The sequence below is a fragment of the Seriola dumerili genome, unplaced genomic scaffold (genome assembly GCF_002260705.1).
Source record: "Seriola dumerili isolate Sdu_G_001 unplaced genomic scaffold, Sdu_1.0 BDQW01000089.1, whole genome shotgun sequence".
NCBI lineage: Eukaryota > Metazoa > Chordata > Actinopteri > Carangiformes > Carangidae > Seriola > Seriola dumerili.
Window position 1 is genome coordinate 942020 of NW_019174344.1, and position 17026 is coordinate 959045.

At 40.3% G+C, this 17026-nt stretch overlaps 2 protein-coding genes across 2 annotated transcripts; one reads left to right on the plus strand and one right to left on the minus strand.

Annotated features, from left to right (window-relative positions):
- Positions 1-754: 754 nt before the first annotated feature.
- Positions 755-3079, plus strand: LOC111222122 (glutathione peroxidase 1-like). The gene is made up of 2 exons (XM_022745698.1): positions 755-1074; positions 2373-3079. The coding sequence occupies exons 1-2, from the start codon at positions 859-861 to the stop codon at positions 2721-2723; spliced, it is 567 nt and encodes a 188-aa protein (XP_022601419.1). The 5' UTR covers positions 755-858; the 3' UTR covers positions 2724-3079.
- On the minus strand, positions 2835-16620 carry usp4 (ubiquitin specific peptidase 4). The gene is made up of 22 exons (XM_022745697.1): positions 16253-16620; positions 14749-14876; positions 14497-14627; positions 14292-14418; positions 13980-14125; positions 13203-13264; positions 12878-13024; positions 11067-11184; positions 10791-10964; positions 10493-10651; positions 9865-10089; positions 9581-9664; positions 9351-9445; positions 9073-9255; positions 8252-8478; positions 7878-8099; positions 7706-7776; positions 7507-7622; positions 7261-7410; positions 6429-6532; positions 5908-5996; positions 2835-5732 (listed from the first exon to the last, which is right to left on the minus strand). The coding sequence occupies exons 1-22, from the start codon at positions 16402-16404 to the stop codon at positions 5610-5612; spliced, it is 3033 nt and encodes a 1010-aa protein (XP_022601418.1). The 5' UTR covers positions 16405-16620; the 3' UTR covers positions 2835-5609.
- Positions 16621-17026: the final 406 nt, after the last annotated feature.

Below are 17026 nucleotides of genomic sequence, written 5' to 3' on the forward strand. Positions count from 1 at the left end.
CGTCTGAGAGTTATAAAATAGGGCAACACAAAATTTTATACATAGCTCCTCTAAGAGTAACTCTGTTGACCGTAATGTCTATTGTGCTACCAAACGCAGGGCTTGTTTAACAGTACAACGATTACAATGTGCTTCTTTCGGTCCCTAATTTTCTAGCATCGAGCGGCGTGTTTTTATCAACAATCTACCCGTTGTCGGGCGGGGTTAGGACTCCATTGCTTATAATATACGACGGGTTGTTCTGGGATACGCCGTGTAAGGAATGAAACAAGCAAGACCAAAGCTGTACCTGCGCAACTCCATCGAAGAGTGTACAGTTGATCGAGCGGCTTCACTGCTGCCTGCCTATACTGAGTCAAGATTTTTAACTTACTTTAGTTACTTCTACTTTGTGGGTAAAAATAAATAGCTTGCAAGTCAACATTATAAAATGTACTCAATGACAAAAATTATGACAAATTAAGTAAAAATGATGTCAAAGTAAATAATTATGAGATTTATGAAATTATGAAATTGCGTTATTATGACTTATGGTCAAAACTTGGACTTATTCTGTAATCATTTAATTGTAATTATTTCTTTTTGAATTTGACCTTCTAGCCTATTTAATAATGTTGACTTACCATGAGTGATTTGTTTTTATCGTTCTTGGCTTTTGGTGCTGGTAGTGATGGTGCACATCGGCCTTCCCGCGGTTTACAGGGTGTGAACTATCTTGGCAGCTAAATACAAGCTCTTTGACCACAATTTAAAGGTTGACTCCGCTCGGCTCTAAGGGTGAAGGAGGCAAAGTGACTGCTGGTTGTACACACAAAGTGAACAGCTTCATTTTAAAGAAAGGAAATAGGTAGCACAAGAATGGCGACGAAATTTTACGAACTGAAGGCCAATTTATTAACTGGAGGAACCTTTGATTTTTCCTCCCTGCAGGGCAAAGTCGTCCTCATTGAAAATGTGGCGTCTCTCTGAGGTACGACCGCCAGGGATTACACCCAGATGAACGAGCTCCACCAGCGGTACTCCAGCAAGGGGCTTGTGATCCTGGGAGTGCCCTGCAACCAGTTCGGACATCAGGTCAGGACATAAATGTTACATCTGTGGAATCTGCTCCTCTATTAAATTCCATGATAGTTGGTATTTTTTACGTTTTGTTTTATTTCTTTCACTTTGATGCGAATATTAGGCTATAACTTACTTCCTAGGGAATTTTCTCCAGCTTTTCTACTTTAGAGTTTATATAGATATTTTCAGCTTTTGTAAAATGAGAAGTCAAAACCCTCGCAATTCATTTGTTTGTATGCAAATGGGGGGAGTGTTGTAGCTGTATCAAGCTTGCTCTACTTATACATTCAACTCAAAGTTTCCAATTTACTGGGATGTTTCAGCTTTGGCTTTACTCTTATTTTTAGTCAGCCTGCAAGTTGATGCAACAGACACAATAAATGTCTTACATTCGCTCGGTTAATGATTGAATGAATGGAAAGTAGCTCTTAAATTCAAAAATACATTCTTCATGTCAACAACAGTTGCTGTGAGAGATATTTTAATTAAGAGGAAATTGTCGACTGAGTGTGTTACAAGCACCTAATAAATGACAGGTTGTTTCTCTCGGTGCCTGTCATTTTCTTACAGCTTCGCCCACCATTATAATGCTCACAATGAATTGGTTATTTATCAACTCAGTGTTAATGGCAACAATATAAGTAACTTATTGACATATGGTTACTGATAATAATGGATCTTTATAATCTGTAGGCTTCTTGTTGAAAGAAGGAAGTCAAACAGACTATGGGGCGGGGTTGTCCAGATGTTAAGATAAAGCGAAACCTTGCTGAGGTAGAATTGCACAAGTGTGTTCCTGAGTCAAACTCAGTGCATTAGAATGGTTTATTGGTCAGCTGATCTGAAAAGCCTAAAATTACACAACTGCCATTAATTAAAGTGTTCATAATAATTTTAAGTCCTTCTGTGTATGTGGAGTAAGTGGAGCACACATTTTAAATTTGGGCATTTTAAATTTTCCACTCCATTTAGTGCTGATGGACATCACAGTATCTGGGGATCAGCTTCCTCACAATGTAATTCATGTAATATACGTCTATAGGGGCATATACTAAAAAAAGGACATTTTATTTTTCTTTAGATAGAATTTGATCCTGAATTTGTTTTTCTAAATGAGGTCCCCATAGACATATATGTCAGCCATGGTAGAACTGATCAGGGAACCTTTTTTATAGTGACATGACCCTGTCTGCTTCCTAAAAGGTCACAAGAATATTCCATCATGATTATGCTGTAACATTGAAGTGTTCCTCTTTTAATGCATCTGTGTGCCACGGGCCTTACCATAATCTTATGATCAACCCATGCAGGAGAACTGCAAGAATGAAGAAATCCTTCTCTCTCTGAAGTATGTCCGTCCTGGAAATGGCTTTGAGCCAAAGTTTAAGCTCCTGGAGAAAGTGGATGTGAATGGGAAGGATGCTCATCCCTTGTTCATGTTCCTGAGGGAAAAACTCCCATTCCCCACTGATGAGCCAACCGCCCTATTGAACGACCCAAAGTTGATCATCTGGAGCCCAGTCTGCAGGAACGACGTTGCCTGGAACTTCGAGAAGTTCCTCATCGGGCCTGATGGAGTGCCGTTCAAGCGTTACAGCAGAAAGTTCCTCACCAGCGACATTGAGGGAGACATCAAGAAGCTCCTCAACCTGGCAAACTAATGAACCGTCCAAAATGTTGTTCAACCATTCTACAGCCTCCAATTGCACCAGCCTCTCAGCACATAGCCAGCATTATTATCCCTGAACACATCTAGGGAATCAAGTTTGTGCTTTTTTTTTTTTTTTTTTTACCCCTCCATAGCTTTTGTAGATGGTTCGACACTTTTCCAGACCACCTGTGCTCTCTTGTACACAATGTCTGTGTTCTGTTCTTTTACTATATGAAGGCATCCTCTGAAACCAACCAAGATGTGAGGGGGGTATCTGATGAAATGTAAAAGGCTGAATGTCTCAGCTACATTGGGTGTATGTAAAGCACTGCTGTGGTTTGAAGTATTAAAGGAGCAATAAATGTTTTTTTTTTTTTTCCCCAATTCTTTCTCTGACTGCCTCTTAACCAGTTCTGGTAAGATTTTAGATTGTATATTTAACCCAAACATAATGTTTTATAGCACTAGTAACACTGACAATTTAGCTTTTTTAAATTCAAACTCTATGACAAAGGCCAAATTTAAACAGCATCATTGAACCTGTATGGAAGTCCTATGTGAAATTTTTTCTTTTCTTAAATGCTACTGACCACATGAATAGGTTATTGTGGATGAAACATACAGTCATATCTTCTGTAGGAAATCAGAGGTTTGCTCACAGCAGAAGTGTGATTGCTACCTGTACCTTCTTTAGTGCCTGTACCTGACTGCAGATCAAAGTTTATTGTATAAGTGGCATGCAGTAAAGGTTACATCATCTACAAATAAAGATAATTTTGCAGTGCAGGTGAGTTTCCCAACTACCACTGAAACCAAGCCAGCTCTGATATTTTTTGTGCATGCAATTAGTCCAAACAAACCACCTTGTTGAGGCTTCCAGTCTTTATTGTACTTTGAATTCAAATATTTCTCAGTTAAAAACAAATACTGTAGATATCGGCAATAAGATAAATATAAGGGACAAGAATTTATACACCTATTTAAAATAGTGTGATTATTTACATCTTTTCATTTATTTTTGAGTTTGAATTGCTGTCATGATTTAGGGAGAAGGAAAAAAAAAAAGATTTGCTGCATTGAATGGCAGCTGAATTGTGTTTTCAACTATCTAGGATTACAGATATGATGTAAAGCTTTTCTAGTCATAGGCATAAATGATTATATTTAGGTAGTCATCTTTGAACATAATGATGGCAGGACCAACCAGCAAAAAAAAAATGCATTAGGAGGCCCTACATGTCAACATGCTGTTATGCAATAAAGTCCAGAGTTTACGTCACAGAACAAGAGATAGATCCATTATTACTAACTGCCCGCTGGTTTCACTAGACCTTCAATACTGAGTATAAGTGAATGTATTCTTATTTTCTACTCAGTCGATCACATTCAACACACCCGTTATTACTGTGCGTAGGGATAACTGTGATAACTTTGTGTTAATAAAGACTATGTTAACATAAAACAAAGGGATCGTTTTCTTATGCTATCACCAGAAACAAGTTCAGATGTATTTTACTTAACAGCTGAGTAGTGTACTAAGATCACTGGAAGGAAAACAGTTGGCTCAAAATGGCATTAAGGTATTTCTGTCCTGCCCCTATCTGATGACACGTGTAGATTGTTCTTCATGACTAGGAGCGAGTTCAAGTTTCATGAATAAAGCACCACTTTTATACTAGTTTATTTTGCTTCACTCAGTGTGCTTTAAAGATATCAAATAACATAGCCATTTCAATACAGAGCTGCATTAATGTACAAGACTAATAAGGACAAGCCATTGCAGGTGAGCTAGGGGTCCAATCAGGCAGCAATCAAAATATGCTTAAAAGACACATTAAAATGATGTGGAAGTGTATGACAGACCGTAACGCTTAATGCTAAAGGCCAAACCATACAATTCTGTAATGTCTAGATACACCAGAAGCAGGTAGATAATGTACTCATGGAGAATTCAAAGTGCCTCCTTTTTAGTCAGGTTGCAGGAATCAAAAGGCCGCTTTTGCATTGTGATTACAAAAAAGAAAAAGAAAAATTGTTAGCAGGGTAAGACTCCTCTCATAAGTTTAGGGTCCAGAGACAGCAGAGCCCCATGCTGTGTGCCAAAGAACAAAAAAAAAAAGATGGCTGATCAAGAGCAAGGCCGAAAAACAGCTTCTGCCACAACTCATCTCACGACCCAGTTGTTAAAAACCTTGAAACGAGACATCCCCTCTGTGGTTTAGATTGCAACACAGACCCAGCAGACTGGGAGCACAACTACCACAGCTAGTCTGCAGCAGCAGAATCCCCATCAGTAATCCACTCTAAACAGGTGGCATAAGGTCACAGAAACTCAAGCATGGCATGTATTGTTCTGTGTGCACATCACACTTTTTGCATTGACCTCAGCACAGTGAGATTATCTGAGATAAATTTAGGCACAATGCCAGTTATCTTGCGAATGTCTTAAAGGTTGGTACATTTTATCATAAATAACTTGAAATGCTTTGGTTGAAACATGTGCATTTGGCTTTTTTATATTTCTGACTGTTGTTGTGGGCAACAGAAACATTTGTTTATCTAAGCATTTGAGGGCACTTCTAACATTCTGTTCATCCAGTGAGAGGATCTATATCCATTTATATTCATTCCTCTTTAGTTCCAGACTAGTAAACTATGTTCAGAAATCAGTAGGCCACCCGCTGCAGGGAGGAAGTCTCTCAGGTCACTCTTCTGACAAGGCTGTTGGCTCTAGTTGACAACATACAAGACAAAAATCAAATAAAATACGGGGAAGGTAGGATTAATAACGTTAAGTCTGTGGAGTCCTCTGTCACTAAAGTAGCTTTGTGTGTGCGTCCAAGTGTCTCTATTTGCTGTATGCGTTTCAGTGCGTGTCCCTTCACGTCAGGGCTCCTCAGTTTGTGTCCATGTGGTCGTCAGCCGCTTCAGGGGCTCCACCCAGCGAGGCTGAAGGCTGAGGTTTGGAGGGGGCTTCCTCATCTCTGCGCTGATAGAACAGCACGTAGGCTGCTTTAGTCTGCAAGGGGAGGAAAAGGATAGGGTTACCCTCCAAAAACAGGGACACTCGACACTGAGGATAGAAAGCCAAGAAAGGTGAGGTCCTCACTATCAAACATTAGCATCGAATAAAAAACACAAATACTGCATCTCTGGGAAGATACAACTATAGGATACACAGATTCATTACTCACCACAATCTGGTCCTCTGAGGCCGAAGAGACACTACTGTCATCGAAGTAATACCACTTTCCATCCACTTTATTCTTGCCATAAGCTGTGTCTATCAGACAGAAGGAAGAAGGAAAGGTGTTAACAGATATTCAGGCCATTTGTTTATCAGACCAGTTCACGATGAATGGACTCACTAAAAAAAAGAAAAAAGAAAAAAGAAAAAGAAAACTTGAGTCCACAAAGAACAATGATGTGTGAGGCACTTTGCCATATTAAAATTTAACCAGTTACAGTGTCCATGGAAACACAGGTGGCATTCAGCAACCCATCTGTTGACACATTGTGTGTTTGAAGACTAAACAAGAACTAGTGAGTGCTGTCTAAAAATAATAAAGTTTATGTTGAAATAAGTTATTAATAGCTGTTTATGTTTGATGTGGTGTGATATTGGCATGTGCTTTCGGCTGCAGAACAAAACAAAGTGTTATTCAAATGATTTAAATGCCAGCGAAAAGAGGGAAAAAATTTATCAGTGACTTACAGTGACCCCCTCCCATTCCTCCATAGTGGTTTGACACAGCAATGAGGTCATATATGTAAGGGCCGGCCTTAGGGTCACACACAAACTCGGACATGTTCAGATCCCTGACAAAGAAAATACCATTAATCACAGGGGAATAAAATGGCACTGCCAACACAGTAGAACTGAACTGTAAAACAGCCTGAATATAAACACAAGTATAAACAGCAGATTTTTTAAGAGTCATACTGATCAAGCGCTCAGGATATGGGCCTATCCTTAGCAAGCATGAGTCAGCATTTTTACAGCAAGAGTTTATTAACATTTTCTCTGCTTCCTGGTTTCTGTGGGATCAAGTTCCTCAACAAATGTCAATATGAGCTGCACACGCACTGCAGCCGTTAGGCCACATACACCTGAGGCAACTTCTCTATTTTAAAACATAAAGGAAAATTTGTACTGTGGTAACTGAAAAACGGTTAATGATTCATAGAGCTGAAAGACTACATTTTAAAGCTGTATTAGTGACAGATAAGGACAGCGAGAACACAGGTCTAATTGTTCTTTGGAATTTGATGTCAGGTATCTGAGTCAAGAGTCAATGTCTTATAAGGACAATAAGTTTTTCCTCATTCGACCTCCACCAACCAGTTTGTCCTGCGAGTTCCAGACTACAGCTCCCTCTAGTGTAAATGTCCTATTGATAACACAGTGTTCCTCAAAAAGGTACATATTGAGAAACCTGTGAATCAATACTTGATTCTGAAGCTGTTTTTTTTTTTGAGTCAATGCCTACTGTCTCTAACCCCTTGATTATAAATAAGGCAAAAGAGAAACCCTTCCTGCTGCATACCTGATGGGGAAGTCCACCACTGTGTCCAGCTTGTCTCTCCAACACCGGTTGTAGGAGAAACGCTTCAAGTGAACTACCAGAAGGCGAGGCAGCGACCACAAGTCAAACTTTTTTGTGGCCTGTTGGTGTTTCTTACACGTGGGACAATACCTGCATAAGATAGGGTTTATATGTCAATGGTGGTTTAAAACATGATGGGGATGGTTGGCACTGAATTAGGTAATAGTAGTTGTTGCGAAACCTTACCAAGGATCGTGTTCTCCAAGTGTCTCCATGGTTGTAAAGAGTTCGATGCATTCCCTCAGAGCCACGGTGGCTTTCTTTTTTTGGGGCTGGAGCATGCTCTCATGCTTCTCGTAGGCCTACAAGCAATATTTACACAAATATAAACAGACTGTTTGCATATCCTGTCATGGTACTGCCTGATGAATACCAACCCACTGACCTCTGCTTCCTGTTCATCATAACACAGTTTCTTTGACTCTGTGTCCCAGTCGATTGCCACCGTGGAATGTGCTGCAGACAGAAGAGGTGGGAGGAGCTGTGTCAACACAAAGTAGCTTTGGAAAAAAAAAAAACTAAGTATGCATGCGATTGATTAAAATATTAACACTGACGATTAAGTTTGAGGACATTTCCATCACAAGGCAGCGGGCTAATGTTGGCTGTTCCGTAAGAGTTGACTATGCTGAAAGTGAAGAGCTTGGCTGGTGAAGAGCACAGCTTGGCTGCGTCTCCTTTAGAGCCGTTTTCCAAGTCAGAGGTCTCCTCTTCCTCCTCTTCAGACTGGCCATTCTCTGGCTCTGGACTCACCTGGTGGTCCATGGCCTCCTCTTCACCTGAACAGACAACCACGAAATCTCATCACCTTTGAGTTTTTTTTGATGGCTGAATTTGCGTAGTATTCTTGGTTAACGTTGATATAAAACATATTCTGAAGCATAGAGACTCTCTGGTCAATGTTTCCTGACAGATAATGTTAACTGCTTACCATCATATAGCCCATTAGTTTCATTGCAGGTCCCTGAGTGGTTGCTGCCGTTACTGGAGCTGGCACTGCAGGAGGCTCCGTCCGACAGGGGGCTGCCACAGCCACCCAGGCCGGCATTGAGACTAGACGATGTGGAACATTCAGGAGCCTGGCTGCAGCTGGCAAAGGTGGCTGAGGCTGAGGCCCTACTTTCACTGTTGGGGCTCTGAGAGTGTTTTACATAGCGCCTACAGGGGGGGCGAGCAGAGATTAGTTACCAGACAGCCGCCTAAAACAAACATGGGAAGAATTTATTTGGCAAGTATCTCTGAGAAATTATCATTCTCTTTGGTTATACTTGTGATTTCAATTTCATTTTCTGTGATCACATCACTGCATAGACCTAAATGATATAATAAGGATGTAAAAAGAGTGTCTCCTGTAATGATATTCATTTAAATCTGCATCTGCATTTAGTTTTCCTGCCATTTATTCCACTCCATCTCTTCACACCCACTCTGTACACAATGTCACTGCACTGTAATGTGGTTTCATTCCTTATTATCCACTAAGGCTGTCACCTTGAAATTCGAACATTCATTCAAACGTGGGGGAAAAAAACTTAATATTCAAACTGTAAGGACCTGTTTGAATTCAATCAACAGAACAATGGCGACTTTACAGCTTTGTCTGACTGCCTACTATCCCGCTTACTCAGCTTCTGCAGGACCCTCGTCAGAAGCTTATAAAAATGCCTCCACCTGCCTGAACAAATTGTGTGTCGTTCTAAATAGATTTTTGGAAAAAGTGACAGCCCTAATATCCCAAAAGTAGGTTCTTACCCAATCCTCTCTAGGATCATGTCATATAGAACGTCTGCTATGAGGTTGTGTCTGGGCACGGTGATGAGTAAAGGCTGGCCAAACAGCATGGTGCTTGTGGAGCTTCCAGCATGCTTGGAGTGGCGCTCCCTGAAATATACAGGCAGGTTCATCCTCTCACTGTCCTCCTCCTGTACCTCATACCTGCAAAGACCATTAATGTACGTTACACACACGCATTAAGCAGCAACCACAGTGACTAACTCCAGACATCTCATCTTTTGGTCAACAAGACTTACACAAAGATGTCATCTTTTTCCATGATTTGGTTGAGGCCATCATCCCGTCTATAAATTTTATGGAACCTGTGATTGTAAACATCCGCCACCACCATCTAGAAAGACAAACGAAATATAAAGTTAGCACATATTATTTCCATCTAAACCTAAGACAGAGAAAATGTAAAGCTGGAAGTATAAAGAACACTTGACTTCATTCATTATGGTGTCAAAGAAAGTTAAGCTCTAACATTTTCTGGAGGGATTCCACTGAGTTTGGACAAGGCGCTGCACAGGTCTGTCACTGTACCCAGTTTGGGGACCACCACTCGATACTGCCAAACAACACAAAATATTATGATCAGTCATTGAGCTACTTTGTTAAATGCTTGAGCATTTAGTAATCAAGAATCCTAAGTAAAGCACAACTCTTTTTGTAAGCTGCTCGCATTAGTTAGTTGGTATTAATAAGTATTAGTTTAATTGCAGTTGTTCAAGTCTAAATAAATAACCATAGAGCTTAGTTCCAACTCACCTGTGTGGGTCTAGACTGAGGGTCAGATCGCACCAGGAAAACCTCCATGGTACGGTCCTTCTTCATGGGCAGAGGCAGTGTGAGGTAGCAGAACGGGTCAAAGGTGACGGACACTTTGGAGCACTCTGGGCACACCAAAGTGGATTTGAAGAGGCCGTGGAAAATATCAACTATAATAGAGTCATTGCGCAAGCGATGGTTTGTCCAAGCCTCCTTGGCAACAATCTGTAACGTCACATCCAGTGGAGAAAAACCTTCATTAGATTCCCTTTTAAAAATTCAATACGACATGGGGTAGGTGTACAAATTGATATTGTAAAATAATTCTTCAAAACTTTTTGCTCTTATGTTCTTGTTCCTGTGTAGATCAGCGCACAATGTGAAGCTTCAAAAGACATTTCTATGCCATGTTTAGCCATCAGAGACTTGCAGTCTTTGCAGCTCAGCCAATCTTTTTTTATTTCAATTCCATACAACTAAACACTACAAAGCTGGAGCAGGAGTGCTGCGAGTATCAATTTTTAAGTGGCATTGTATTCCAGCATCATACAGCGTACCTTTTTGAGACGCAAAATGCTCCTGAAAAAGTTCACAGTTTGAAAACCTGTATACTGTGTATGTGCTTTACCTCGTCTGGACGGCCCTCTGCATCCCTCAGGGCCAGATAAGGCTTCTTCTTGACACGGTTCAGATCTTCATGGAGCCCGTCCAGGAGGAAGGCCAACAGCTCCTGTGAGTCCTGCTGCTGGTAGCCTGAAAACTGGGGGGCAAAGCGTCCAACCTGGGTCTGGAAATGAAATGAAAAAAAAGTTTTATTTCATTATTTGTCAGTTATTTGACTTTGTCAGTCACTTAAAGATTATGAATGGAAAGTTTTCAATCAGTTTACATCCACTTAAGATTTAGGCATATTTGACATAACTCACTTTGAAGGTACGTGGGGCCACATAGCTGCTGCGGCTCAGCCACATCTGCTTTACTAGATCAGCATAGGCCTCAGCTATCTCACCCCTCATTCCCAGGGGATTCTCTCGGTTAATCTCTGCCTCATACTGGTCATTGAGGAAGTACTCTGTGAGTGGAGATGCATTACTCAGGCACTGGAGGAAGAGGAGAAATATTGATTGTGTGATCATAATACCCAAAAATATGACAACCGTTTCTCTCTGAATGGAAGTTATGACTGTTTCATTGTGTTTTACCTGGAGGGCAGAGTTCATGAAGCATGTGTTGCCCAAATTACTGAGACCACACAGGCCAGGCTGCGACTGTGACTCTCTGTAGTTGTAGGAGGAGCTGTATGAATTGTAGCCCCCCAATCTGTTGGAAGAGCAGATCTGTTATTGTTGAGCTCCTATAGACACTGTAATGTGATGAAGAAAATAGTTCAGGCAGTCATGGATTGTACATGGACACAGTATCAAATTTACTCAAATAAAATGTCACTCGGATAGAACATATTAACCAGCTGCCATGCATGCCTCTATGAACTGTCAACCCTATCATCACCACACTCTTGCTCTTATTTTAAAAACTGGCAGACTCACTCATGCAAATCCTGAACTACTAATGCCCATAACACATTAAATAATAGATTTGCTTTTTGCTTAATAAAATGAGGCATCTATAACATATGCAAATTCGGTCGGATGTCATCTTTTACTGTCTGTTTAATATCAAACTGTCTCTGTAGCACACACACAGCGGTATTCAGCAGAAAGTTGATTATGGTATTTTTCTACTATGCTGCTGGAAGTGTTTAACCACCTCTTGAGGTGGTTCAAAAGAACATCAAAACCTTTTGAAACCAAGTCAGCAATGAATTCGTGAAGTTTAGATCTTATTTCCCATCAGAATTTAATGTCCTTTGCCTGGATGCACTAGTAGTGTGACAAACCTTAACCTAACTTAAATGTGAGTTCAATCTTTTTCTATATACATTTTCCATTATGTCCAAGAACACTGAACAAATGCTTAAAAACTATTTTTCATGCTGACCAATTTCACCATGATCTAGAGGAACAGCATCTAATGCCATCCAATACAAAAGCTCTGCAATAAATCCTACCCTACTTTTACAAACTACATTATCTTATGTTTTTGTTGACATCTAAAGTATTATAAAGTAAACATCTATCCATAGAACATAATCGGTCTACTGTCTCAAAAATGACCATGAAGTCGAATGAACTATGGTACTGGATGTAGCTACATGATGTTCCAAAATAAAGCTATAGCTCAGTGTATATCTTTTTCTGACTAACTGCACAAAACAATTAATCAGCTCCTCAGTAATCTTATTTAAGCTCTGGGCAGCAGAGGACTTCATAAAGAGTAAAAGGGAGCACCTCAAGGACATAATGTTTTTTTAGTAAGTGCCGTAATGAACCTATGCTGCTACAGTACAGTAACACTGTGTTTTTTCATTACATGTTCCTCACCATGCAATATGTTTAAAACAATCCTGATACGGTTCAAAAAGGTACAGAAAGGTGGCAAACATTAAAACAGTAAAATGAATTAAAACAAGATAAGAACTGACAATATTGTTGACAGAAAAAAAGTACACATTCTTAATTCTCCAGTATGTAACAGAAAAGGAATTATTTGTTCTTTCAACAAAGAAGGTTATGATGAAGGTCTGTAGGGACTGAAACAGACTTGATGTGCTCATTTAAAGACTGAGGTGCTGATTCAATAGATGTCTTATATGCAAGAGTACAACACAGCTGCATGAGAAATATTGGATGTGCACGTTTTTTTCTGCTAGATTATCAAGTTTATCAAGTATCCTATGTAACAGCTGGAAACTACTTGAGCTGAGGAAATAAATGGTAACAAGTTGTTTAATCCAAACCCGTAAGATCACAACTGAAAAGGAAAACCAGAGAATACCAGCCTTGTGCCACATAAACCATACAGTAAATGCCCAGAAGAGGTAAAGGACAGTATTCTGTGAATGCGGGGAACAATGATGTGTGGGGGTGCGGAAGTCAGAGAAAAGAACTCTTGCCTGTTGCCAGATGAGGTGGTGTTGTTGAGTGTGTATCCAGGGCTACAGCTGCTGTCTCCGTTCGCTACTGTTGAGGAGATACTAGCTGATGAGTTTGAGGAGAGTTTTGGGGAGGTAGTGAAATTCCTGGATGGGGTTGTACTGGATCTGGTGAGGAGAAGCAAAAGCATGTGTCAGAAAAGCACTTTTTTTTATAAGTTAACTAAAGATTTCAATGTTGTGTAAACTTTGTTGTATATTTAGCTAAATGCTGTAATAACTCTATCATAGGATATGGCATATCCTTTTACTGAATGAAAAAAAACAATACCAGGGTATGTCTTACTTGGGATGAGAGGCTTGTCTGGGCCACGTGCCATCCTCATTCTTGCGCTCAATCACAAGCACCTGTGGGAAAACAAACTAAGTGAGAGCCAAGCTGGCACAACTGACATTCATGTGCTATTGCATCCTATGTTTGAATTTGATACTATACATGTACCAAATACTACCAAGCTTCGGCAGCTGCAGATAGAACCGTCAAATGCACTTTGATGTGAAAATAATCTATTTTTGACTTTTTTTCCTAAGAAACTGTATTGACCTCTAATTTACTTTTTTCAGGACTGATATGGAGTACAGTAGCTGCTGTGGTAAATAGTGATTTTGTTAAATGCCTTCATCAGTGCAACACCTTACTATAAAATACAGGGGGTGCAAATGACATACTGCATTTGTGCTGTGTGAAGATGTCTTTCTCCTTCCTACACACAGCCCAAACCCCTGATTTATGTAAAGGGAACAAAATATTTATAATACCTTACATTACCCTTGAAATACAACATCATTATAAGCTTCAGACAGTTGAACTGTAACCTGACCTTTCTGGCACAGTCTCAATAAGAACTACACATAAACTTTACCAATGTATATGTGTTTTATTGCTGGGCTAATATCCTGTATTGCATTAGACCATCTGTTATTATGTACAATGTCTGTAAATTAATTATGTATGCTCAGTGAGTACCAGTATGTTACTGGGCTGTGGAGTTCTTTCAAAGAAATGAGGAAGAAAATCTATCAGTGATCTGAAGGTTATTTAAATAACAAATCTCTACAGTACCTGCCCCTGGAAGAGACCAGCATCCTGTACAGTGCTGTCTGGCTTGTTCAGTTGCTCGTAGGTGTTGCTCATGTATTTGTTCCAGAGCCGAGTCTCCTTCTCTGATGGGATATTGAACAGTGTCCTCATCTCCTTCTCTATAGTATCTGGGGAAAGAAGATTTGCAAGACTTGCTTATTATCTTTCCTGCTTATTTTTGACACAAATCACATTTAATGAATGACAATGTATAGAAATTTCCAGAGCTTTGGGAATCAGCTATTCGGTCATTTTCAAAGCAAAGTTGACTTGGCCGTTCATGTAAACCCTCACCTATAGTATCAGCTTTACTGAAATGACGTGTGACCACATTGTCCATGTTGTCATTCTCACACAAATTCAGCTCCAGCAGATAGACCTCCACCTTACAGTGCTTGACAAACATGCCGTGTTCAACCACCTAAAAAAGAGAGAAGACATTTAGGAGCCACATCTATAAGTGAATGGTTGAAATGAAAAATATCTTCAACAGATTTACCTTCCTGACGATGGGTCTCTGACCCTCAAGGCAGCCGTACCAGCTGACAAGCTTATTCCATGCTTCAGTGGGTACAAGGACATAGTCCAGCTCATCTATAAGGTGCTCTTTCAGGGCTTGAGTATCCTGGTCTTTATGGAAAAAATAAAATGTTGACTACAGGCTGAAAAAAACAGCTCTTTTCATCTCTATGTGTTATTGATGTTGTTCTCAAAAGTAAAAACCAATATTCTTTAAAAAGGGCAGTTTTACCTGAGAACAACCCGGAGTTATCAATTGGTCCTGGATAGAGGCTACGTTCTCCAACATTGTACATGTCCCAGCTGTCAAATCCCACATACTTCTTCCATTGTTTGAACCACCGGCTGTCTATTAGATACCTAAAACAAATTGTTTGGTAACAGTGAATGACAAACACATGACATTTTGATCATTGGTCCTGAACCTTTAAAATTTATTTTTATTAGGATTTGTGGTCACCTGATATATGCAGGATATCAAGCAAGGACACAAAGGGGTCAAAAGATGATAAAATGTATGGGGTTTGGAGAGACACTGCACTCAGGCTTATGCCAACTCAGAACATTATGCAACACCAAACTGCCTTGGCATTTGCAGATATAGTAACAGCAAGCTAGTTTGACTTAATCTCATCACAAGTGAGAATCTCCTTTGGTTAACAGGCTTGTTAGCAAGTATAGATATAGTAAGATGTTGAGTCATGGAACTCTGTTTTGTGCATTCACAGTCACAGCAACAAATTAGAGATGTCTCAGTCAACGTAAGGTATATGATCTTTGCCCTTTAACCTGAGTCTAATTTCCCCTAGCTGTGCAACAGTGTAAATGTATTTGTGAAAAACCATACATTTCAGCCTGAATACTACGGGATGGTAGTTCATTTTTAACAGTAGCATAAATAATCTATAAACAGTTCCTTACTAATTTAAACAACTATTTGAACATGTTAGCTAAGCAGCTAGTTGCTGACAGACATGATAACTGTGGCTGGTTCCTCCCTTGATACCAATTTGTATCAACAAAGAAGGCAACTGAAATGATACTTTATAATTAGTTTTTTGAATGCGGTAGTATATACATGGTGAGGTGAAGTCTGTTAAATACAACTGGCTTCATTATGCCCAGGCCTCGATGGTGTTAGATCTTAAACAGTGTTAGCTAACACTGGTTGCTGGCCAATTAAAAAACCCGTCAAACAACTTCAACTAGCATGTCACTACAAGTAGGTACCAACATGGCATAATAAATTCCTGTCATCGGGCCCGGGTCCTGACCACTAATCTACCAATGAGCCGGTCTGACCGGTAGAAGAATCCACCTCCTGAATCCAGGGCCTATTCTACCAGCCGACTATCCACCACATCAGCCAACGTCAGCTAACTTGTCACAAAACAGGCATTAACGTTTAAGTACTGTGCAAATGAGCTACTTAGTTAGCCATATTAGTCTTGATGTTTACGCCCAACATTAATAGCCGTTGCTACAGGCACCACTCTTAACAGAGAAATTATAAAGCTGGACTGGAACTAGTCCAGTTAGCAACTAGCATGCTAACTTGTTAAACATTAGCTGGCCAGTATCACTACCACAGAAGCTTTCGTTTTCAGACTTGCAACCATCGGTGCATTAGCTTGCTAGCTTTAGCATGTTAGCATTTCCTGTTCCTCACTAGCTAACGCTAGCTAGCTAACGCTAGCTGAGACACCCAGGTAACGCTGGCCGTTTCAGATTCTTACCATTCGTCGCCCTTTCGTAGAGTTGTTTTCAAAAGTGACCCAATTGTCTGTTTTTGACTTTCGGTTGAAGGGGCTGGCATTTGTGCGGCTACCGGCTCCGAGTCGGAGTCTGCCGCGCCACCCGACTCGGGTCCGCCTCCCTCGGCCATCATGCAGCGAATGTGCCGGTATCGGGAACGCGCGGAGGGAAGGGACGCACTTGGGCGAGCTTCAGAGCGGCGCTGCTCATGGGAAACGTTCTTCCTCTACAGATCGGTACACAGTGGACCAGAGGTGCTTTTGCACTCCAGTGTGGCTGTTCTGTCATCACCCTCGGCAAACCAGCCAGTCACAGGAAACCCAGGCGGTGATGGTAGTAGTGTTAACCAAAAAGGTTTGTGTACCAACAACTCTACATAAACACCCGTGTATTGTTGTGACCATTGAGAATTTTCCGGGGCATCAACAAAGCTCATCACTGACTTTTCCTTTGTAAAAATGACAGACATGAGGGCTGACTTAAACATTAGTCAAATTTCCCGTCTGCATGTTATTTGTGTATTTGTGTTTGTGTGTGTAGATATATATATATATATATGTGTACCAACAACTCTACATAAACACCCGTGTATTGTTGTGACCATTGAGAATTTTCCGGGGCATCAACAAAGCTCATCACTGACTTTTCCTTTGTAAAAATGACAGACATGAGGGCTGACTTAAACATTAGTCAAATTTCCCGTCTGCATGTTATTTGTGTATTTGTGTTTGTGTGTGTAGATATATATATATATA